This window comes from Bos grunniens, chromosome 16 (genome assembly GCF_055505025.1).
Source record: "Bos grunniens cultivar Pamir isolate PY7600 chromosome 16, Bosgru_T2T1.0, whole genome shotgun sequence".
In the NCBI taxonomy this organism is placed as follows: Eukaryota; Metazoa; Chordata; class Mammalia; order Artiodactyla; family Bovidae; genus Bos; species Bos grunniens.
Genome location: NC_141180.1, coordinates 42,031,489 through 42,055,511, shown reverse-complemented (window position 1 = coordinate 42,055,511; position 24,023 = coordinate 42,031,489). Strand labels below are relative to the sequence as shown.

At 35.9% G+C, this 24,023-nt stretch overlaps 1 protein-coding gene across 27 annotated transcripts in view; it reads left to right on the top strand.

Annotated features, from left to right (window-relative positions):
- PRRC2C (proline rich coiled-coil 2C) overlaps positions 1-24,023 on the top strand; it is a 95,318-nt gene that overhangs the window by 22,153 nt on the left and 49,142 nt on the right. For 20 of the 27 annotated variants that reach the window (XR_015143488.1, XR_015143485.1, XR_015143486.1 and 17 more), the window contains 11 exons: positions 5,974-6,139; positions 7,031-7,208; positions 8,767-8,876; positions 9,964-10,089; positions 11,820-12,040; positions 14,816-14,898; positions 15,508-15,641; positions 15,722-15,809; positions 17,292-17,436; positions 18,264-18,317; positions 21,232-21,865. Coding sequence is in view for 22 of the 27 variants with exons in the window: in XM_086344708.1 (XP_086200834.1) it covers positions 6,028-6,139; positions 7,031-7,208; positions 8,767-8,876; positions 9,964-10,089; positions 11,820-12,040; positions 14,816-14,898; positions 15,508-15,641; positions 15,722-15,809; positions 17,292-17,436; positions 18,264-18,317; positions 21,232-21,865 (1,885 nt within the window). In the remaining 5 variants the exon portion in view is untranslated. The remainder of the gene's footprint in view (positions 1-5,973; positions 6,140-7,030; positions 7,209-8,766; positions 8,877-9,963; positions 10,090-11,819; positions 12,041-14,815; positions 14,899-15,507; positions 15,642-15,721; positions 15,810-17,291; positions 17,437-18,263; positions 18,318-21,231; positions 21,866-24,023) is intronic. The other 7 variants (XM_086344709.1, XM_086344696.1, XM_086344697.1 and 4 more) reach the window with 3 other exon arrangements.

The window sequence follows — 24,023 nt, the reverse complement described above, 5'->3', positions numbered from 1 at the left end:
ACTTTGAGATTTATCCATGTAGTTACATTTACCAGTAATTCATTCTTTTTTACTGCTTGGGTATTCATTTCTTTTATGTATATACAACAATATGGTTTTCCAGTCACCTGTTGGTGAAACAGTTGGGTTGTTTCCAGTGCTTGCCTGTTACAAATAAAACTATGAACCAGAGTACAAGTCTGAGTCTTCATATGGACGTATGTTTTCATTTCTCATATAAACATTATTAACAGAATTGTGATTGTATGGTTGTTGGATGTTTTTTCTTCTTTAAGGACCTCCGAACTGTTTTCCCAACTGGTTATAACATTTTACACGTGAGCAGACTTTGAGAGTTCCAGTTCTTCCACATCCTTATCAACACTTGGTTTAATCTGTAGTTTTAGCCAGTACAGTAGAAGTATAGGGGTATCTTACTGTGGTTTAAATTTGAATTTCCCAAATACTAATGATACCGAAATGCTGAGCGTCTTTACATGTGTTTATTTGCCACTTATGTATCTCTGGTGTCCAATCCTGTGCCCTTTAAAAAACAACTGGATTGTACTGTTACTAGGTCTCAGAGTTCTGTACATGTTCTAGATAAAAGTCTTTCATCAGATACATGATTTGCAGATGTTTTTTTCCCAGATACTAGCTTGTGTTTTCATTCTCAACAGTGAGAACTTTCAAAAGGCAAAAGTCCAATTTAGAAATTTCACCTTTTATGGATTGTGTTCCCCATCCCCCATGTGGCTTGTTCCCAGACCATGGATGGAACCCATGCCCTCAGCAGTGTAAGTTTAGAGTCCTGACTACTGGACTGCCAGGGAATTCCCTATAGATTGTGCTTTTAGAGTACTAAGCAGTCTTTATATAATGTAATCCAGAGTCGCAAAGATTTTCTCCTATGTTTTCTCTAAAAGTTTTATAGTTTCAGGTTTTACATTTTGTCTGTGTCTGTAGTTCTTTTTTTTTTAATAGTTGTTATTGACATATGACATTGTGTAAGTTTAAGGTGTATGGTGATTGTGGCTGTAGTATTAGCTAAACCCTCCACAAATCACATGCATAATTATCATTACTTTGAGCGTGGTGACAGCATTTAACATCTTAGCAGCTTTGCAGTACATATACAGTATTGTTGACTGTAATCATAATGCTGTACATTAGCTCTCCAGAACTTAACCCATCTTTTTGCTGCCCATGGACTTTATCGAGTTACAGTGAGCAGGTTTCTCATTGTGGTGCCTTCTCTTGTTGCGGAGCACAGGCTCTAGGGCACGTGAGCTCAGTAGTTGTGGTGCAAGGGCTTAGTTGCCCCATGGCATGTGCAGTCTCCCTGGACCAAGGATCAGACTCATGTCCCCTGCATTGGCAGTTCAGTTCTTGACCACTGGACCACCTGGGAAGTTCACAATTCTATGTATAAGTGACATCGTATGGTATATGTCTTTTTCTTTCTGACTTCACTTAGTATGACAGTCTCCAGGCCCACCCACCCATGTTGCTGCAAGTGGCATTAGTTCATTGCTTTTTATGCCTGAGTACTGTTCATTGTCTATATGTACATGTTTATCCATTCATCTGTTGATGGACATTTAGGTTGCTTCTGTGTCTTGGCTATTGTAAATAGTGCTGGTATGGGGGTGGGGGGATGCATGTCTGTTTTCACATTAGAGTTGTCTTGGCATATATGCCTAGGAATGGGATTGCTGAAAGTGCCCACACATAACTGGCAAACCATTATGGTGCAGTTGGCTTTTCTCATGTATCCAGCATTGTTTACGATTACAAATTCTTTGTCTTTAGAAATGCATATTCTCTTATAGAAATGGATACATTGTGATAGTTTCATCTTTGAATTATCTTTTGATAATTATCATTTGTACTAGCTTCAGTCATGTGTATTTATGATTTACTTTTTGGGAGAGTTAGTTGGTAGTATAAAGCTTTTTTGGGTTTTATATTACAGACTCATATGCATATGAAAGAATAAATTCTCTGTTCTGTTGGCCTGAGAATCTGACTCTATCCATCTTTCTTACCTCAGAATACACCCAGTGTGTATTTGGTTCATCTATTTGGTGAAAGAGGATGCACTGAAGGGAGTACCATATAGGCAGTAGTTTTATTAATAGTGGAAGGAGAAACTCTGTACAGAAGTTTGAACCTTAAAAAGAACTACTCGAACAGAAGTTTTTAATATATTTTCAAGAACTTTTCTTTTTCTTTGTATTTGGAAATTCCTTATAATTTATAAGACATGTTTTTATTTCATTTTACTTTTAAGTAGGAAAATTAAAGTTCATTTTGTGATTTTTTTTTTTTTCCAAGCTCTAAATGTTTTGTGATGACTGAATTGAATTAGATATTCTGTCACCCTGTGGTTAGATTGTGTTTTGTTACTTTGTTTTCCTTGTGTAAACATATGGACAGGCTGAACTGCCCTAACTTGTTAGTTTTGTTTATTTATAAAATTGAGCATTTCAATACATTTGCTTAGTGGTATTATTTCTCTAGTGAATTGTCTGTTAACATAGCATTAATAATTGGGTTTCTTCAAGTTTTTTCTTCAGTTTGAGTTCTTGTATAACATTTGCATTTTTGTCACATGTTGAGATATTTTTCCTGTTGACTCAGCTATTTGGGGGTTGAATTATGCTGGGTCTTCTCTGTAGTACATGGGCAGTGAGTGGACCTAACTGTCCTTTGGCATGTGGGATCTTAGTTCTGCGACCAGAGATTGAACACTTGTCCCTTTCATTGGCAGGTGGATTCTTAACCACTGAACCACTAGGGAAGCCCCCAACTTAATTTTTTTTAATTTATTTATTTTTAATTGGAGAATAATTGCTTTATATCAACATGAATCAGCATATGAATCAACATATGAATAGGTATATGTTCCCTCCATCTTAAACCTCCCTCCCACCTCCCACCCCACCCTATCCAACCCCTCTAGGTTGTCACAGAGCACCCATTTGAGCTCCCTGCATCATACAGCAAATTTGTGGTAATTGTATATATTTCAGTACTACTGTCTCAATTCATCCCATCCTCTCCTTCCCCCCTCTACAGTTCCTCACATGCTTTGTAAACATTCACTTGGCTTGGTCTGCATCTGAAACCCTTAATGTGAAGTAGATGCCTGTGTTCCCAGGTAATTCAAAACAAAGGAGAAATGTAAACAGGCAGTGGGATTCTTTAGGAACACAGAATTCTGGGTTGGAGATATAAATTTGACATACACAGTTGGTAGTTGAAGCCTTAGAAGTGGGTGAGATTCCCTGCAGACAAATTGAGGAGGAGAAAGAAAGTAGTGAGAGGATGGGTAGCACAGAAGGAAGGATTGGTCTTCGATGGAATGTAAGGAAAGGTACACTTCCTTTATTGCAGTGATTCTGAAGACTGCTTACATGTTTAGAATAGCCTGAGGAGCATTTTCAAAATAAGAATTGATAATCAGATCCCACCTCACAACTCTAGAAACTGGTATGTTTTAAAATCCCCAAGTGATTTTAATTTGCAGCAAGGACCACTGCTTAGCATATATATGAAGGTAAAAGTCGCTCAGTCATGTCACCTGAGCCACTAGGAAAGCCCAGGAATACTGGAGTGGGTAGCCTGTCCCTTCTAAAGCGGATCTTTCCGGCCCAGGAATCAAACAGGGGTCTTCTGCCTTGCAGGCAGAATCTTTTACCAGCTGAGCTACCAGGGATGCCCTAGCATATATATATATATGCTCGTAGTAAATCATTATATCTTGAACTTTTGTGTTTTTTCACAGTCACTGGGAGGGCTTTTTAAAGCACAGTGGTCTTATCCTCAGTTTGATTCAGTAGGTATGCGTTTGATCCTGAGAATTTGCATATCTAACAAGTTTCTGGATGATCCTGAGAACTACTTTCAACAACAGATGAAGGAAGGGCAACCCTTCAGAAAGATGGATGTAGATGCAGGTGGGCTTGTAGGTTTGCCCTAAGGAAATTAAAGTTTTTTTATGTTACTGCTTTTTTTATGATGTAGGCAGGTGAGGGTCTCCATGAGTAGTTGTGGTTTTAAGAGAGGTTTGGAGATTCTTAGGTGTTAGACTTCCTGGTGGCTCAGACGGTAATGTGTCTGTCTACAATGTGGGAGACCTGGGTTCGATCCCTGGGTTGGGAAGATCCCTTGGAGAAGGAAATGGCAGTCCACTCCAGTACTATTGCCTGGAAAATCCCATTGACGGAGGAGCCTGGTAGGCTACAGTCCATGGGGTCACAAAGAGTTGCACACGACTGAGCAACTTCATGTTCATGTTCAGGTGTTAAATTGCCATCAAATGAGGGTGAAAGAAGAAGTTGACAGTTTTTATTTTACACCAGTTACCTTATTTTCACCTGAAGAAAGATCCCCTTGAATCTTAATTTTGTCATCTAGTGAATATGCACTGTCCTCTTTTTTGTCACTGGAGAGGAATAGTCTTCCTGTATATCTTTGTCCATGTTATTGGTAAAAATGTGTCAACAAAAGAGATTCTCTGAGTATAGCTGTCTTCACACTGTCATCATTAGCACCCTTGGGATAAAATTAATTATATACATCCTTGCACCTATGATTGCAAGCGATCTATGTGTTAATGTAGTTCTTTTGGTTGCAGGTGAGTGATTTACACAATTTATTTCAAATTGTAAATGTATACTTGGAGAAGCTAAGTAATTAGTTATAGGAGGCAGCATGGTATAAACCGACTGACCAGAAGCCTTGATTTCAAAGCCAGTCTCATTTGCCTATGAACATCAGTTTCCTCATCTGTAAAAACCAGAATACTAACTATATCATAACATTTTTAGTCTAAAATGAGATAATAGATGTCAAGATTACAGATAAACTTTATGGAACCACATGAACATTGTATGTTAGCTGTTATGAATGTAAAATCATACCTCTGGATGTGATGCTTATTCTGTAATTGACAAATGTAAAACCAATACATGAAAGGATCTTTATGATGATAGGACCTACTCAGGCGTTCCTTGACTTTGAATGCTTTTTGCGTTACATCCTATTTTGGTACTGTCTTTAGCTCTCATGCTTTTAGCTATTGTTGGTTTCTTGTTAGATTCACTACCTCCTGACCTACTTCTACTCTCAAAACAAATAGAGCAAACATGCACAAAAAAAGAAACAATTCCTAAGATTGATAATGTATATCTTTATAAATTGAAGAGAAATAGTATGAGAGCTAATCTGTATCACCTCCCCTGTGTATTATTAGGCTAGTTTTTAATTAGGGTATATTAATTCCAAAGATGAACATTCTCTTTGTATATGAATGTTCATTAAAATACTGTTTACTTCTCATATATACAGAGACTTTTGACAAGTGTACACTATTTCTTGAACACTTTACTCTGTAGTGAAATAGAATATTGTGTCTTAGATTTATGAGGGAGTGTTCTACCCTTTGCAGAATGCATAGAAAATAGAATGTTCTTTCTATTCTAGACTGTTAAATAAAAGATTCTTGTTAGACACATATTGCCTGAAAACACAGGCATGCAGTTTATAAGAAAAGGATGTTATCCTTCTGTCACATTTGGACTCCATATGTGTAAGCCGATCATGCCGGTCATCTCAGTCCTATTAGGTTGAATAATATTTGCTTATTAAACAGAAAGACATTCTCCATCGATTAACTGTAGTTCAACTGTTCATCTCAGTATGGCTTAAAACCCATATTCTCTATACGATAGTTAAGTGGTTACAAACCATAAATAATATACTCACCAAGCACATGGCAGTTTATTTTGATTAACTTTGTCACATGTTGGTTGTTGGAATTTTATAGTATTAAACAGGCTCATGAAACTATTATTAATGTGAGTTATTAAAGAATGATTTAACATCTCATTTTTATTTTTCAGAATTTCTGTGAACATTTGAATTTACTAAGTTTTTAGTAAACTAAAATGTTCCTCCTTAATTCTCTTTCTTCTGTTAATCTTACAGACTGATTTTAAGGGGTGTGGCAGAAGGTTCTAGACTCGATGAGTTTCCACCGAAATGTCGGAGAAGTCAGGCCAGAGCACAAAAGCAAAGGATGGGAAAAAGTATGCGACACTCAGTTTATTTAATACTTACAAGGGTAAATCATTAGAAACTCAGAAAACCACAGGTGAGTAAAATCAAGTGGCTTTTATGTTTTTTATAATTTTCATGGTTTCATTTTATTACTCTAAATCACATACTAGAGCTATTGCTGTTAGGATCTAGGTAAACCTGTGTTAAAGCAGCCCTGTTTGCATTGTGCTTTTTATGTACATACACATCTATGAGGGGATATGAAGTTTTTAAAGTTAAAAGTTTATAAATGTTTTAAAATGTTTATTTTTTTCCAGTTTGTTGTCAGCAGAAAATAAGTTAAACTGTATGGTTCCAAAGGGGAGACTTGGTTAATGAGATTAATAGGTATAAAGCTAAAAATATTTTAATCATATGTAGTTGATTTATAGTGTTTGTTAATTTGTGCCATATAGCAAAGTGATTCAGTTATACATATATATACATTTTTATATTCATTTTCCATTATGATTTATCACAGTATATTGAGTACAGTAGGACTTTGTTTATCCATTCTGTATATACTAGTTTGCATTTGCTGATCCCAAACTCCCACTTTACCCACTTCCCCTGGGCAACCACAGGTCTGTCCTATATGTCTGTGAGATTGTTTTATATCTTATTTATTGTTTCACGTATGAAGTTTTGAGTTTAAAATCAGTTCCTTGGGAAAAAGTACAAAACAGCACTGTCAGTGTTTTCTTTTTTGTAGTTTATAGAGTTAGTTTAGCTGTTAGAATTTTTCAAGCATCTGTTCAGTGACTTGATAGTTAATTTGAATACAACTTCTTCCTTGGGTCATGTTGCAGGTTTGTGGCTTAGTTTTAAATTTTTTTTCTTAAAATATTAGAAAATAATAGCTCAAGATTCCATTAATTCCTATTGTCTTTTGTGTTGTTTTAAGAATAAAATAGTTACTAAGAAAGTTGATGTTACTGATCTTTAGTTGCAGCTCGCCATGGATTACAGAGTCTTGGAAAAGTTGGTATTTCTCGGCGTATGCCTCCACCTGCTAACCTCCCAAGTCTCAAAGCAGAAAACAAAGGCAATGATCCTAATGTGAACATTGTACCTAAAGACGGCACAGGATGGGCTTCAAAACAAGAGCAACACGAAGAAGAAAAGTAAGTCAAAGTCTACTAAAAAATGAAATCATTCCCCATTCTTTATGTTTGAGTCCCTTCTATGTGCTAGGTGATATGCTATGTGTATTACATATATCATGCCCTTTAAAATGTTTTATATATAGTCAACTCTAGTGTAATTTTTACTAGGAGTGGGTTTAGTGGCAGTATTTTCAGGTGTCAGGGCAGAACAGATGACAGAAATACTGGTCACAACTTTCCTTTTATCGTACACTGTGTTAGGCTCCCTCCTATTCCTCACCAAATCAGGCATTCTCTTTCTATGATTTAAGAGTCATTCTGTTAAATAATTTCCACAAAGCTTAGAGTTTCTGTCTGCCTCATTGAAACTACCTGATGTACATCATAGGTAATCAAGTAATACTATTTGAATGAATAAAGAATTAATAAGAAAACTGGCATGGAATTAGTAATGCCCCTCTTAATCATAATTCATTCAATAAATATTTAGTATTTAGTATTCTGTGTCAAGAATTATGCAGGGCTCTTGGTTTATTGAATGACCAAGCCAAGTAGTGGTAATTTTTAAAAATAGACAAGAAAATGAGTGCTTGATACTTTTTGTCTATAACTATTACTAAAGCTATGGATTCTGAGGAGCTTTATATGATAAATGCTACTACTTGGGTGAACCTTATCAAAGGCTTATTGTTCTCTACTTCTTAGTTAATAGAATTATTTTGTAGTAGCAAGTCAGTTTTAGGTCTGAGTATACCAGAAATATATTGCATTTCTTAAGTCTGTTAACTGTTTTATTTTTAAGCCTTAACTCATTGCAAGGATTGAATGAAACTGTGAAAGTGAAGTCACTTAGTCGTGTCCAACTCTTTGCGACCCCATGGATTGCAGTCTACCACACTGCTCGGTCCATGGGATTTTCCAGGCAAGGGTACTGGAGTGGGTTGCCATTTCCTTCTCCAGAGGATCTTCCTGACCCAGGGATCGAACCCAGGTCTCCCGCACTGTAGGCAGACGCTTTACCATCTGAGCCACCAGGGATGTCAGTTGAAACTGTAGACCCTTGTAAAACACCTTTTACTCATGGGGACACATCAGTCAGGTTGCTATGACTTCTTTTGATTAATAGTAATATATAATGGTGAACCTATTGACTGCTGAATGGAGAGCTTGCTTATTAGCCTTTGCTCCTGGCTAATCCCACCAATCCAGACTGTATGTATGCCTATAATGTTATTTCTAATTATAAATGTTTACTTCTTCAAAAGTAATTTTTGGTAGCTATGTTCAATAATGAGTGCTTCTATTTTTTTCTCTCTCTCTTCCTTCCCTCTTCCCTTCCTTTCCTTCCAAAATTAAAAACAAAGCTGTCATCTCCTTGGGTTATTCAAGGGTAGAAATAAAAGAGGACAAAAATAGCTGTACTTCTTTTAAAGGAATGTTGCAGAGAGAAAGCATAGGGGGGTGCATCTGAGTAAATATGTAGCCAAAATCATTTATATACAGATTTAGCTTAAGTGAAATATTTATTTTGTTTAAACATACAATATCTGAAATAATGGATTCATATTTTTTTAAGAGCACCAGAAGTTCCACCAGCACAACCAAAACCTGGGGTTGCAGCTCCCCCAGAAGTAGCACCTGCTCCCAAATCATGGGCCAGTAACAAGCAAGGTGGGCAAGGAGATGGTAAGTAGACATTAGCTGGGGAAACTGGTTAGGCTTGATAGTTACTGAACAGCCAGACAGAAGATAAGGGACAAATTATACTGTTTTGGCAGGGGCAGAGAACACTGTCAAAAGAAATTATTAGACCCTTAAAAAAAAGGATCTTTTAAAAAAATCTCTTGGGCTAGTTAAGTTTCAGTATTAAGACCTATATATGAGCCAGTAATAGGAATCAAAGAAGTAGTCTTTAAGATACCCCAAGCCCCATATTACTCTGTCTTTACCCTCTGTAACCAGACAAAATCTTGTGCCTTCAGTTCTGAGACAGAAAATACCCAGACATTAATGTTGATTGCTGTAAACCATATTAATCTCCATCCGTGCCCTTTAACCTTTTCTGTTTCAAGCATGCTACTCCCAGTTTCCATTGTAGAGAAGATCTAGGAGAATAGCCATCAAGGATAGTAGCTGTAATACTTCCCTCCCCGCTAGGAATGATGGGCTTCCCAACAAAATTTAATTTCCCCACTTGCAAATATGTCTGTAAAACATACAGAGAAACCCGTCTAGGCCCTCAAGCTAATAAAGTCAGTTCTTTTAGTTTATGGAAGTGTAAAATAGGCAGGCAGGTAGATAGGCAAATGAGTGAATAGTGAGGTGCCATCAGTATCTCAGCAGTTAAACAAAAACATCATAGCCTCACCATATTTGTAGTGTTGATTCATAAATTCTGTTTTAGTAATGTTGTTTGAACTGATTCTTAGTGTTATTTATTAGCAAAAAAATTTAACTTGTGTTGAAAATGAAAGGAGTCATAATAAAAGAGAAACAGAAGTGAAACTCTCCTCGTTTGCTGCACCAATTTTAATGAGTCTGCCAGAACGATGTCTGGCAGATTCCTTTCTCAGATTTTTTTTTCTCCTCATGGCTGTTCATTAACTTTGCAAGGGATTCTAATTGTAGATAAATTGAAAATTTTATGGATATGTACAGTCACCATTGCAGTGTGGAATAAATTACCAGAAAAAGGAGAGAGCTCTATCCTGGAAGGGTTTTTGTATTATCTTCAGTATTATATGTTGTTGTTGTTGTTGTTTTTAATGTTTAGGAATCCAGGTGAATAGTCATTTTCAACAAGAATTTCCCAGCCTACAGGCAGCTGGGGATCAGGAAAAAAAAGAAAAAGAAGCAAATGATGACAACTATGGACCTGGACCCAGTTTACGCCCACCAAGTAAGAATATTTTCTCTTAGTAAAAGTGTAGAGTGAGATTATATTTGTGTTCTGTTTTGATACAACCTCCTGCCTGCTGCTGTTGTATGTAGTTTGAAAAGGCAGACAGTAACTATAATTGATTGCCACTTAAGTATGGTTTTTACGTGAACAGCATCAGTTTAACTTGAGAACTTGTTGGAAGTATGTGTCTTGGGCCTCACACCAACCTACTAAATCAAAAGTTAGCATTTTAACAAAATGACTAGAGAACTTACATCAGTATTTGGTTATTTTTACAATAGTAAAAATTTTTAGCAAACCTCCCCGATATGCAGATGTTTATGTATAAATTTTATCCATTCATTTGCTTTCTGCTAATATTCAGGGATCCCTTGCTTTCTGAATTCAAACTGAGGAGCTAATCAGTTTAAATAGTAAGAGATACTTGTATTATATGCATTATAAAGCAGAAAATAAAAATAGAAATGTAAAATCTTTGAGAGATTTTAAAATGTCTAATGAGTTATGTTGGATTCATAGTGTTGTTAACAGATACCTCAAAGGACCCTGGACCCTGTACAGGGTTTTCCTCTTTGCAGTAATAGTTACAAATCCATGTATTTTTATAACCTGATACATTTTGTATTTCTTTGGCTATTTCTTATCAGATCTGAGTAGATAATTTTTTTTTTAATTATTGTTATGTGGTTGATGAGTTTATATTAGGAATAGTAGTGTCGACTCCACTATTGTTTAGTTTCTTTTCACCAGTTATCTGTTGCTGTGTAATGTATTTGGCAGTAAGATAACAAATTGAACTGGACATTTCAGTCTCTGAGGGTTAGGAATCTGGCAGCCACTTAGCTGGGGGTTCTGCCTCAGGTTTTGTTGGTTCTCATCAAAATTACAGTGAAGCCTTCATCTGATGCTGACTTGACTAGGCGTACTGTGTCAAGCTCTCTCATGGCTCATTTGTGTATGGGCAGCTCACAACATGAATTCCTCAGAAAAAATAAGGAGGGACAGACAGACATCTCTTACTCAAGATGGAAACCCCTAGGCTTTCATAGCCTGTTTTCACAGAAGACCGCCAACACATCTGTCTTACTCTACAGGTTGCACAGACCAATCCTGGGACACAGTTGAGTGGACTACACCAGGTGTGAATAGAAGGAGTAGAGACCACTGGAACCAAACAGGGTTTCCTTGTAAAACCAATTATCTGTTTTATCTGGTTACATGTAGTTGAATCAGGTTACACAGACACTAAATCTGTGCGCTTGGGCACATGTAATAGGCAGTAATAGATGGAAAATGAATGAGAGCATGCATCACTATCAATCCTTTTGGGGTATAGAACTCCCTTCCCTCAGGACTACTCTGGTATAACTGATTTTAATCTCTGTATCAAAAACTGGTGAAGCTTGATAGGGAATTCCTAATATTTTCTTCCCCAACCCCAGTGTTTGCTTCTGGAGGTACCCTCTGAGGTGTATCCTCTCTACTTTGGAAGTCACTGCTCTGACTACCTAAACACCTTCAAAGCCTAGATACCTAGTACACCCTAGGTTAGACTTTCACTGTTCCTTCACTATGCTTACTTGATTTCTAGTACAGAGTAGATTAGACTTTACTGTTCCTTCACTGTGCTTACTTGATTAAATATTCTTGAAATATGCCTCACTTGGTTTCACTCTGTTCCATTTTGAGATTTTGTTTTCTTTTTTTCCTATCTCTCTTCACACCAGATGTTGCTTGTTGGAGAGATGGTGGCAAATCTGCTAGTTCATCTTTAACATCTGACCAAGATGAAAAGCCTGGCCAGGATGAAAGCACAGCTGGAACATCAGAGCAAAGTGATATCCTCAAAGTGGTAGAAAAGAGGATAGCTTGTGGTCCTCCACAGGCTAAACTGAATGGACAACAGCCTGCCCTTGCTTCTCAATACAGAGCTATGATGCCTCCTTATGTGAGTATTGTTGAATCAGCAAGGGGTTAAATAAGAGGTTTTTGCTCTGGATTGGAAGCATTGGAATGGGGAAAAGTTTAGGTCTTTATTTTCATTAACATCTAACTAAAAATTAACATTTCCTTTGATTATGAATTTAGGAATCAATCACAGCAGTACCTGAGTTTTATCCTTTATAGGCATCATGTAACATTACATTAAGATACTGCAAATATTTTTTATACTCAGCATAACTTCAAAATAGTTATTAGTGTTACTTACTGAAGCATGCATGTTACTGTATCACAAATTTTGTTTTTTAAATATCGTGGGGACAGAATTTTAGTATAATTAATTTCTTAGTAATCCTGTGTTTTCAATTATGCATTTAAAAACATTTTTATGAGATGATGTCCATAGGATTTATCAGACTGCTAAAGGGGTTGTTCATGGCACAAAAAAGGTTAATACCTGCTTTAGTTCTAAAGTTTTTATTAATATACCTTTAAGTGTTTTTAAAATCTTTTTATAATGAAATATTTTTAACATTCAAAAATAGAAATGATTAAAAGAAAGCAGGAACTTTCTTCTTCCCCTATCTGCCATACATCTTCAACAATTACCAATTTGTGGTACATCTTGTTTCACTTACATTTCTCACCACCTGGAATTACTAAACAAATCCTAGTAGATCATCTCATCCATATATATTTTAGATTAGATTTTAAAAGAGAAAGACTAGGGGAAAGCTCACAGTGCCATTATCACACATATAAAAAAAATTCTTCTTTAAATACTAAGTCATTGTTCCAGTTTCCCTGATTGTCTCTTAATTAGGATCCAGATACCATCTATTCTTGAGATTGGTTGGTATTTTTCTTAGCATTTTTGTTATCTATGGGTATCTTTGCCTCCATCTCTTACTTTCTTTGGAGCATATCTATCACAGTTTGTTACCCGTGGAGTTTCTCACAGTCTGGGTTTTGCTGATTCTGTCCTTGTAGTTTCATTTAATGTATATTTCTGAGGGGACTTGCCTGGCAGTTCAGTGGTTCCACACTCCCAGTGCAGGGGGCACAGGTTCAATCTCTAGTCAGCGAATTAGATTCCACATGCCACACATTGCACCCCCACCTCAAAAAAAAGAACCTAAGAGTGGCAGGGGAAATTTAATTTTGAAAGTATGTATTACTATATATACTTCTGACCCCTGTATTTCCTATAAATTTGTTGCCCTCTTTTTGTTTGCTCTCAGTCTACTGTGAAATTGTATGGCGAGTTACATGTGTTCAAGTAAATAAATTTACGTTTTATTTAACCATTCTAAGATAGAGGGAAATCAATTATTAGTACAATTGCTTGTTGAATATTTTCTTTAATTATTGGGGTGTATAATAAGATCGGTCTTAAATGCTAACCTGACCTTGAGTAATGATTTGTATCCAAATACTTGTCTCCTGGTATTTTTCAAGTTGTGCTTCCAAGGACCCCTGAATTTCCAGATGTGGGGGTGGGATAAGGGAAGGTAAGAGGAAAGATCAAGTGAGCTCTGTTACCAATTTCATCAATGAATTTATTCAAATAAAGTGTTTCACTAAACAAACATTTTTAAAAATATTATATATTGAAAAGTTGTTTCTACAATGTTCTTGAGGCAAATTCCTAAATTTTAAACATTTACCACCACATAATATCTATGCCTAAGTAATCAGCAGAAGGATCTAATGCAACTTAATCTATGACCATTTGCCTCCAGTTATCTATTTGCTAATTTCAGTGTGGAAGTGAGATGGAACCAAAAATTCTCTGGAGTATTCCCCAAACACAAAGCTGCCCCAGTTGAGTTTCAGCTGTTGCTTACCTTAATTAACTTTTGCCCCAACCCTTCTTAGAAATTTCTTCTTTACATAGCACAATCATATAAGCATAGCTTTTCTTCAAGTATGAAGTAATTTCCTCATCTAATGGTTTTTTTGTTTTTAAAGAAAAACTAATCTATTTCAGGATATAAATTATGTATTTAAAGTAATACAATTTCATTTTTTTAAAACATAATTTAACCTGGATATGAGCAGAGTAAATAACCAAGCACTGCTTGACATTTCTTCCCTTATAAATCATAGGTTAATTCCCTTGGTATTACTAGTTGTCTTCATAATCTATCTTACAAATTTTCCTAAAGTCAGATTCACAAAGCCAAGTTCCCATGGAGAGCATCATCTTTGGGTCTTTTTATGTAACTACTATCTGTGTAATAACTTGACTCAGAATCCACTTATGCCCTACCCATAGAAAATCCCTCAATTAGCTGCCTGCCCACTTCCTCCCTCACCTTCCTCGGGTTATGGGCTATCCTTGTATCTGAACTGAGTTCTTTACCAACAAATCTGCTCTCAGTTACTCTACTCTTGCATTAGGATGGAGGTTTCACGTTGTATCATTTCACATCTTTAAACTTGGTTAAGAAAATTGAAGTTTTCTGAGGTGCATGCATGTTGTGTTTATTTTCAATTCCGTGCAGTTATTTTTATGTAACTTTGTTAATGAGATAACAGAAGTTCTTAATATGATGTGTCCTAGTTCTTACCTCTTTGTAATGACTTGGTAGAGGCAGTAGTTTTATAAATGGCTTGTTATTGACAGTGAATGATAATCTATACCAGTAGATAAAATTCTGTATTCACAGTGCTATTTATTTTAATAATTTCTATATATTATAATTTCAGGCTTAGGGGTAACCTTTTTTTTTTTAGTAACTTAGTAGCTAAATTTACCAATTTTGTTTCCTTTATGCAGATGTTTCAGCAGTATCCTAGGATGGCCTATCCTCCTCTACATGGTCCCATGAGGTTTCCACCTTCTTTATCTGAAACAAACAAGTAAGACTACTTGTTAAGATTTTCAGGAGGTTGAGTAGATTGTGGGGATTTATTATTCTGTCTTCAAGGTACATTTGTCATCAACAAGTAATTGGTTAACTTTCATCAATAGAACAAAAATACTTTAATCTTCTAAAACATTAAATCACTTGACATAAAATTCTGAAAACTGAAAATTGTGGCCCCCAAAATGGATGGCACTTTACTCCGTCTTCCTTCCATGACATTGATAACCCCCATTCTTTTTTTCCTTAATTGTAAACCTTGAGCATCCTCCTGAATGATGATTTTCCTTCAAGTTCTTTATTTTCAGATGAATAGAACTCTTAGCCATATAGACTTCTAATGTATATTTGTTTTATTTTAAATGCTTGAAAATTTTGCTGTTAAATATCTGCATAAGAAACATCATTATGTATTGTCTTAAATTTATGTGTTAATCTTAAAGTCTTTTCATACACATGCCAGTGCAGAATACTTTGTATATTACCATGTAGAAAGCATTAATGTTGAATTGAAGTTAACTAAATTCCAGTCTTTTACTATTTTCCTAATTTAGTATCATTAAAACTTGGTATCCTTTTTCCCTCATAACCTGTCACTGCTTAGAGGCCTTCGAGGAAGAGGCCCACCTCCTTCATGGGCCTCTGAGCCTGAACGTCCCTCCATCCTTAGTGCATCAGAACTGAAGGAGCTTGATAAATTTGATAACCTAGATGCTGAAGCTGACGAAGGTTGGGCAGGTAGGAGACAAGATTAATAAAGCACTTTTAGATTTTATACACTTTGAAACAGTCAGTCTGAATTCTCCTTAATTTAATAGGTGCTCAGATGGAAGTGGATTATACAGAACAGCTGAATTTCAGTGATGATGATGAGCAAGGAAGTAGTAGTCCTAAAGAAAACAGCAGGTAAGTTGTGATATCTGTTACTAATAATAGTGTGAATTTGTTAATGTAACATGGACCACTTATTTAATTTTATTTTTGCCTGCTCTGGGTCTTTGTTGCTCACAGGCTTTCTGTAGTTGTGGCGAGTAGGGGCTATTCTCTAGTCTTGCACGGACTTCTCTTTGCGGTGGCGGCTTTTGTTGCAGAGCACGGGCTCTGGAGAGTGCGGGCTTCAGTAGTTATGGCCTGTGGGCCTAGTTGCCTCTTGGCATTTGGAATCTTCCTGGACCAGGGAGTCCAGGAAGTGAGCCCATGTCCCCTGCAGTGGCAGTTGGATTCTTAATGACTGGACCACCAGGGAAGTCCCACATGAGCCATTTATGCAAAGAGTTTTCATTGATAGGTATTTGCTCCCTGCTTATAGAATTTCTGTGTCCTACTCCGAGGATTTTTACTGGGTGGGAAGGTGATTGATGAGCCAAAGTTTCAAAGTATGAATAATCAAGGAATTAAGAGTCTGATGTTTCTAAAGAAAATACTTATTTTTTTAAAAGAAGCTGTTTATATGGCTCAGTCCCTAACCCGTTCGCCTAAAACTATCACAACATTGTTTGTTAGTTGGCTATACCCAATACAAAATAAAAAGTTAAAAACTGCATAGATGCTTGTCATCTAATGGAGGTACTTTGAGAGACCGTATCAGGGATCATTTAAAACTTTTTACTTGCTTGACCTGATCCATATTTATGAAACTGGAGAAAACTTACTTGGGTTACAACAGCTGCTTCAAGTCTTTGATTTTTTTAACTTAACAAGGAGCAATAAGTTCTTGGGAAATGGGAGCTTTTCCTTTTCTTTTTTTTTTTAAAAACATGGGGCGAGGTCAGGAATATATGGGTCATAAAGCATAAAAATGGGGCTCTTAAACAGGAGCTTGCATGTACACATCGGTATAGTTTTTCAGCCATAATGTTGTAATACATTGCTGTTTGATTATCAGCTGTGAGATGCCTGTGATTTGTCATTACTTTTAAAATACTATAGCTTGATTGCTCTTTTTCACTAAATCAGAACAAATTAGAGTAAATGAGAATAATTAATTATCTGGAGTATTAGTTGCATTCAGATGAGAGTTTTGGGTGAGAATAATAGAATAATAGAAAATGATGGAATCATATTGTGTGTCAAGTGGGTGTGTCTGTATTTGACAAGTACTCTATTGCAGCTTATATCTTGTGATAATCTGGCCAAGCCCAGGCATTGCAGCTTATATCTTGTGATAATCTGTCCAAGCCCAGGCCCCATCTCATTGCAGATAATAGCGTATATTTCTTGAGTGAATAAATTAGCACTGCTCAATTAAAAAGCCACCTCATTCCTTAATGAATTTTCCCCCAAAACTGAATGAAAGTAATGTCTTTTTTATGTTGAGAAAATGCATTTACTTAACATTTATATTTTGTCTATTCTATTTATTATTTCACTTGGGTTTTGATTCTTCAGTGAGGATCAAAGTTCAAAAGCCTCTGAAAACACTGAAAACCGAAAAGAACCAGATGAAGTTTCCAACACCAAATCATCTTCTCAGATACCTACCCAGCCATCAGTAGCAAAAGGTCCCTATGGGAAAGGACCGCCATTTAATCAGGTTTGTGGGAATCATGAGGTTCTTGTCACTGCAGACAAGGGACAAGGATAAATTAATCTTATAATCATGGAGTTGGAAAAAGACTTAGGAAATGGAAACTATATATTTTTTCTTAAAGAGACATAAACCATAGACTTATTGCATACCAATAAGAGCTGTGTAAGAACTAGTAGTTGTCGAGTAGTATATGCTAAACCACAAGTTTGAATTTCATAAGCCATTGGTGAGTCGTTGGAAAATAAATTTGTGAATTCTGGAAAAGCAGGTTTTTTAAATTAATTATTAAGTAAAACCTGTATTTTGTGTGACTTTTAACTGACATAATAGGGAATGATGAATGAACAGAGAAATATAGACCATATCTTCATATGTGTGTGTGTGAGATCCTGAAATATAAAAACAAGTAACTAATCCATTCATATCTGGTTCCAGTGTTTTAAATGTTTCTTTTCTTTATATAAACTTAAAAAGTTTAGTCTGCCATTAGGAAAAAAATTCCATGAAAAGAATTGGACCTATATAAATAAAAATTTGAAATTAAAGGCATAATTCTCCACAGCCAGATTACTTGGGCTACAATTCTAGGATTTTTACACTAAGAATCTACTTTTAACAAAGTTATTTTGTGTTTGTAACTTTATTGAAATGCTTGAGTGATTCTATAGAATGTAGTTATAGGGACTGATGTATTTTTATTTAAAAAGGAAAAGAGTAATGATGTTTTACTTTTTGCAGTCTTTTGGTCTCACTGAAAAACATTACAGTCAGAAATATTTGAAGTAGATATTTTTTATCTTATTTTGTAAAAATTATTTTCTTTATAATAGGAACGTGGACCATCATCACACTTGCCACCACCTCCAAAGTTGCTTGCACAGCAGGTAAATCTTAATTAAATGCTTGTTAATGGACTGTAGGTATTATTTGCCCTGTTTGTTACAGTGGAAAGGTTCTGTGTTTCTAATTGATAATTTTTATGAAATAGTTACCAACCTTACCTTGTAGCTGCACCTCTTTCTTTAGCTTTCCCTCTTCCTTCTCAGCTCATTAGCATGCTCCTAATTTTTCTAAGAAAATAAAGAAGCACCTGTTCTTCCCAATCAAGTACCTTTCCTGTACTGACTTTTTTTCTATTGTCCTTGTTCCTTAGGACCACCTTTCTACTTGTTCCTGAATCCCATCTTTGTCGGTTACCAGTAATATTGTCTCTCACCTTTAAAAAAAGTTTTAAACACCAACCCTTCTTCAACTCACTACAGTTCACACCTCCCCATCACCACCACCAATTTCCTCCCTATATCTCTGTTCTCCTTCATGGCAAAATTGTTTTAGTGAGTTCTTTACACTTCCTGCCATCACTTTCTCATTAACCCTCTCCAGTTATACTTTGATCTCCCAGTATACCTTTGAAAAAATGTTATTATCAAGATTAGTAATGACTGTTCCATCTTGCCACAATCCATTCTCCTGTATTCATTTACTTAATCTCAGCAGCAGTTAGCATAGGTAATCTCTTCATCCCTCCATCCTTCTAAAATTTTGCTTTTGAGGTATCACAGATATTAACAATCCACAGGCCTTCCTTCCTTGATCACTCTGATGTGATAGGTGCACATACCATCACCGTCATCTGCACTAGTCATTTTCCTTTTAACCACTGCATGCTCTTTGTAGCATTTCTATACACATACAAGCTAAAACTAAAACATTTAGCAGAAAATGTAGAAGAAAGTCTTTATGAACTTGGGCCAACAAAAATGTCTTGGATGAGACAAAAAAGACATGAATTAGAAAGAAGAGATTGATCAGTCTGATTTTTTAAAAACATCTCTAAGGCAAAGAAAAGATCACAGGAAAAATATTAGTAATTCATCTGACAAGGAACTTATATTGGGAGGGGGGGGGTGGGTGCACGTACGTGTATTTAAAAACTCTTGAAACTCAACAATGAGACCAAAAAGTCCAACAGAATGATTTGAACATTCATTTCACAAAGTAAGGTATACAGATGGCTAGTAAGCACATGGAAAAATGTTCAACATCTTTAGTTCCCAGCAAAATGAAAACTAAAACCACATTGAAATTTTGTTACATGTCCAGAATTTTCAAGGCTGATGGCACCAGATGTTGGCAAGGATATAGAGCAGGTGACACCCTCATACATTGCTGATGGAGCCATAAAACCTGTAATCACTTTGGAAAACAGTTTGGCAGTTTCTTATAGAGAGAAACACATAGTTGCTATATGACTTGGCAGTTCCATTCCTGGGTATTCATCTAAAGGAAACGAAAACATGCATTTACACAAATACTTAAGCAGGAATGTCTGTAGCTGTCTTATTCCTACTTAAAAACTAGAAGCAATCCGAATGTATGTCCGTCCACAGACGAAACAGTATGCTTCTGATGCCGTAGTATCCAGCAATAGAATTCAGCGAACAGTTGTTGTACACTGACCCCAAAACCCCTACCATGAGCACCAGAAGCCAGATACAAAACAACATAACTTATTGTATTCATTTTTGTGAAATTTTAGGAAAGGCAGAACTACTCTATACTATAGAAGTAGATTACTGGTTGCATGGGGTCAGGGATTCATACAGAGGACTGACGAAAATGCTCTATATGTTGAATGGGGCAGTAGTTACATAAGTTTATCATTTGTCCAAAGTCATCAAACTATACAGTTAAAATATATGTATCACATTTTATGTAAATTATACTTCAGTAAAGTTGCTTTTCAAAAAAATGCTTACCCTGTGTAAATTAGGTGTGCTTATATAATTACTTTGTTTTTGCAGTTTGTCTTTGAGGTATAGATTAAGTAACAATACCAGAGAGATGAAGCAGTTTTTCTAAGATAAACTGTTAGTAAATGGTAGAGTCTGGATTTATGGTTTGTTTCTTTGGTTGGTTGTTTTTAGTATTCAGTCCAGTGTTTTCACCATATCATTGTTATCTCTTTTGTAGGAATTCTGAATAGTTACATGGCTTTTAAGGTTTCTTCACCCTAGTAGCTATTTATCAGTATTTTTAAAGCACATTTTTAAGTTCTTGATGTTTCAGCTCTTCATGTGTTTTTTTTCATTCTGCTTGTCTTTGTATAGTTGCTGACATTGATTTTAGACTTTGTAGTAATTGTTTTAGAGCACATCAGTTGAAAATTAAATCAGTAAAACTCAGTCTCTCAGGTGATCCCCTCTCCACCATGGGCTCTAGATATGAATCTCTCTTTAAACATAGACTTCTCAAAAAAAAAAATTCTCTACCCAGCCTGCTTTCTAGGAATTTCTTCTCCTTTGGCGTGTCAGCAGCAGCAGTGTCTCTATGTGCTTCACTTGGCATCTTTGACTGTCCACTCTTTCCTTGTAACTGTACCCCGATCTCAGCTCATGTGGTGCCATGTTGCATCTTTATGGATTCTTTTCTCCCTCTTTAGGCATTCCATCTCTCGCAGTTACTACTAAAGCACTCATATTCTAAATTTCCTTTGTCTCTAAATTTAGATTTAGAAATATATGTTGTGGCAGCTTCTAGTTTTACTCAGCAAATACTGAGTGAGCATTAATGTCTGGCACAATAGATAGGTACATGCTCAGATAATATTAGATGGCTGGATTAACTATTCTAGAAACTTATCTGGATATACTGTTTTCCCCACATTGATTTTGCGTTTAATGTGTATGTTTTTCAGGGAAATTTTCTGGTATTCCATGGAGAATTTTGCTCCTGCTATATGTCTGTGATATATCCTGTGTTGTCATACTCATCTGAGAATTTATTTTAAAATTTCAGCATCCTCCTCCAGACCGACAGGCAGTACCTGGAAGACCAGGCCCTTTCCCCCCCAAGCAGCAGGTCCCAGATGAAGATGAAATATGGAAGCAAAGAAGAAGGCAACAGTCAGAACTTTCTGCAGCAGTGGAACGTGCTCGTAAACGGCGTGAAGAGGAAGAGCGAAGAATGGAAGAACAAAGGAAAGCAGCATGTGCAGAGAAACTTAAACGACTGGATGAAAAGCTTGGCATAGTGGACAAACAGCCCTCTCCAGAGGAAATCAGAGAAAGGGAACGAGAGAAAGAACGAGAAAAGGAACGGGAACGGGAGAAAGAACTTGAAAAAGAACAAGAGCGGGAGCAAGAAAAGGAGAGGGAAAAAGAAAGGGAAAGGCAACAGGAAAAGGAAAAAGAACTGGAGCGAGAACAGGAAAAACAGAGAGAAATGGAGAAGGAAAGAAAGCAAGAAAAAGAGAAGGAGCTAGAACGGCAGCAAGAAAAGGAAAAAGAACTGCAAAAGACAAAAGAACAGGAAAAGGAATGTGAGTTGGAGAAGAGAGACAGAGAGAAAGTGGATGAAAAAACTGAACACAAAGAACCTACTTCAGAACCTATGGTAGAAAAACCAGAAAGTGAAAACAGCTGTAACAAAGGTATGATAGTCTTGTTTGTCCTTAAATAAGCTTTGCAAAAGGCTTCCTATTACTTATATTGTGAATGTTGTATGTTTGTATATTTTTAAAATATGTAATCCAAATAAAAGTGATTGATGTTTTTTAGTTATAGGTTGAATTTTATTGGATACTTTTTTTTAAATTGAATACTTGAAAATGTGGGTTTTGTTCTGTAATTTTTTTATTATGATAAAATTCATGTAGCATAAAATTTAGCATCTTAACCATTTTTTATTAAAATGATATTAAAAGCACTCATAATGAACTATCACTGCCATCTATCTCCAGAACTCCTTTCATCTTGTGAAATCAAAATTCTGTATCTATTAAACAATAACTTCCCAGCCCCTGGGTGGTGATTCTGCTTCCTTCCTGTGGGTGTGATTGTAACTGTTGTCAGTGCCTCGTGTGGGTGGAATCATATAGTATTTGTCTTTCTGTGACTGACATTTTTATCATAATGTCCTTAAGTTTTATCAGTTGTAGCATGAGTGAAAGAAAAAAAGAAAGGATAGAATTTCCTTCCTTTTTAAATCTACTAATTCATCATATAAATGCATACACACACCATATTTTGCTTACCCAATCTGTTGATGGACACTTGGGTCGATTCCATGTTTTACCTATTTTGAATAATATTGATGTGACTATGAGTGTACAGATATCTCTTTGAGACCCTACTTTCATTTCTTTTGAGTCAGGCATACCTCAGATGTTGCAGGTTTGTTCCAGACCATAGCAATAAAGCAAGTCATGTGAATTTTTTGATTTCCCAGTGCATATAAAAGTTATGTTTACACTATTCTACAGACTATTAAGTGTGCAGTAGCATTTTCTTTAGAAATATATATATATGTGTGTATATATATATATATAGTATATGCATACCTTAATAATACTTTATTGCTAAAAATACTAACTGTCACTAACCCTTCAGTAAGTCATCATCTTTTCGCTGGTGAGGGAGTCTTGCATCAGTGTTAATGCTGCTGATGATCCGGGTGGTGGTTGCTGAAGGTTGGAGTGGTAGCTGTGGCAAATGTCTTAAGATAGCAATGAAGTTTGCTGCATCAGTTGGCTCTTATTTTACAAATGATTTCTCTATAGCATCAATGCTGTTTCATAATTTTATCCACAAAAAATCTTTCAAAATTGGAGTCAGTCCTCTCAAACCCTGCTGATGCTTTACCAAATAAGTTTATGTAATAATAATCTAAATCTTTTGTTGTCTTTTTAATAGTCTTCATAGTCATCCCCAAGGAGTAGATTCCATCTCATAAAAACCACTTTCTTCGTTCATCCATTGGAAAGCAGCTTATTGTCTATTCAAGTTTTGTCATAAGATGGCAGCAATTCAGTTGTATCTCAGCTCCACTTCAAATTCTAGCTCTCTTGCTGTTTCTGCCACATCTGCAGTTACTTCTTCCACTGCAGTCTTGAACGCCTCAAAATTGTCCAATACTAAGTTGAATAACAGAAGCAAAAGGAGGCACCCTTGTCTTCTTCCTGATCTTGCAGAAAAACTTCTCAGCCTGTCAACATTGAGTGTGGTATTAGCTGTGGGTTTCTGATAAGTGGATTTTATTATGTTGAAGTAGTTTCCTTCTATTCCTGGTTTGAGTATTTTTATCATAAAAATGTGTTGAATTTTGTCAAAAATCCTTTTCTGTATTAATTTTGATGATCATGTTATTTTCCCTTCATTCTGTCAATGTGTAGTATATTGATCAATTTGTATATATTGAACCATCCTTGCATCCCAGGAATATATCGCACTTGGTAATTAGTATACTATCAGTATATTGCTAAATTCTGTTTTCTAGTATTTTGTTGAGAATTTTTGCATCAGTGTTCATAAGAGATATTTGTATTTATCTGCAGTTTTCTTGTGTCTTTGTTTGGCTTTGGTATCATGTTGATGCTGGTCTTGTAAATTAATTAGGAAGTGTTCCCTCCTCTTCAGTTTTTGGAAGTTTGAGAAGAATTGATGTTAGTTTTTTAAATGTTTGGTGGAATTCATCCATGAAGCCATCAGGTCCAGGACTTTGCTTTGCTGCAAGATTTGTGATTGCCAGGTCAATCTCCTGACTAGTTAAAAGTGTTCACATTTTATATTTCTTTGTGATTTTTAGTGTTG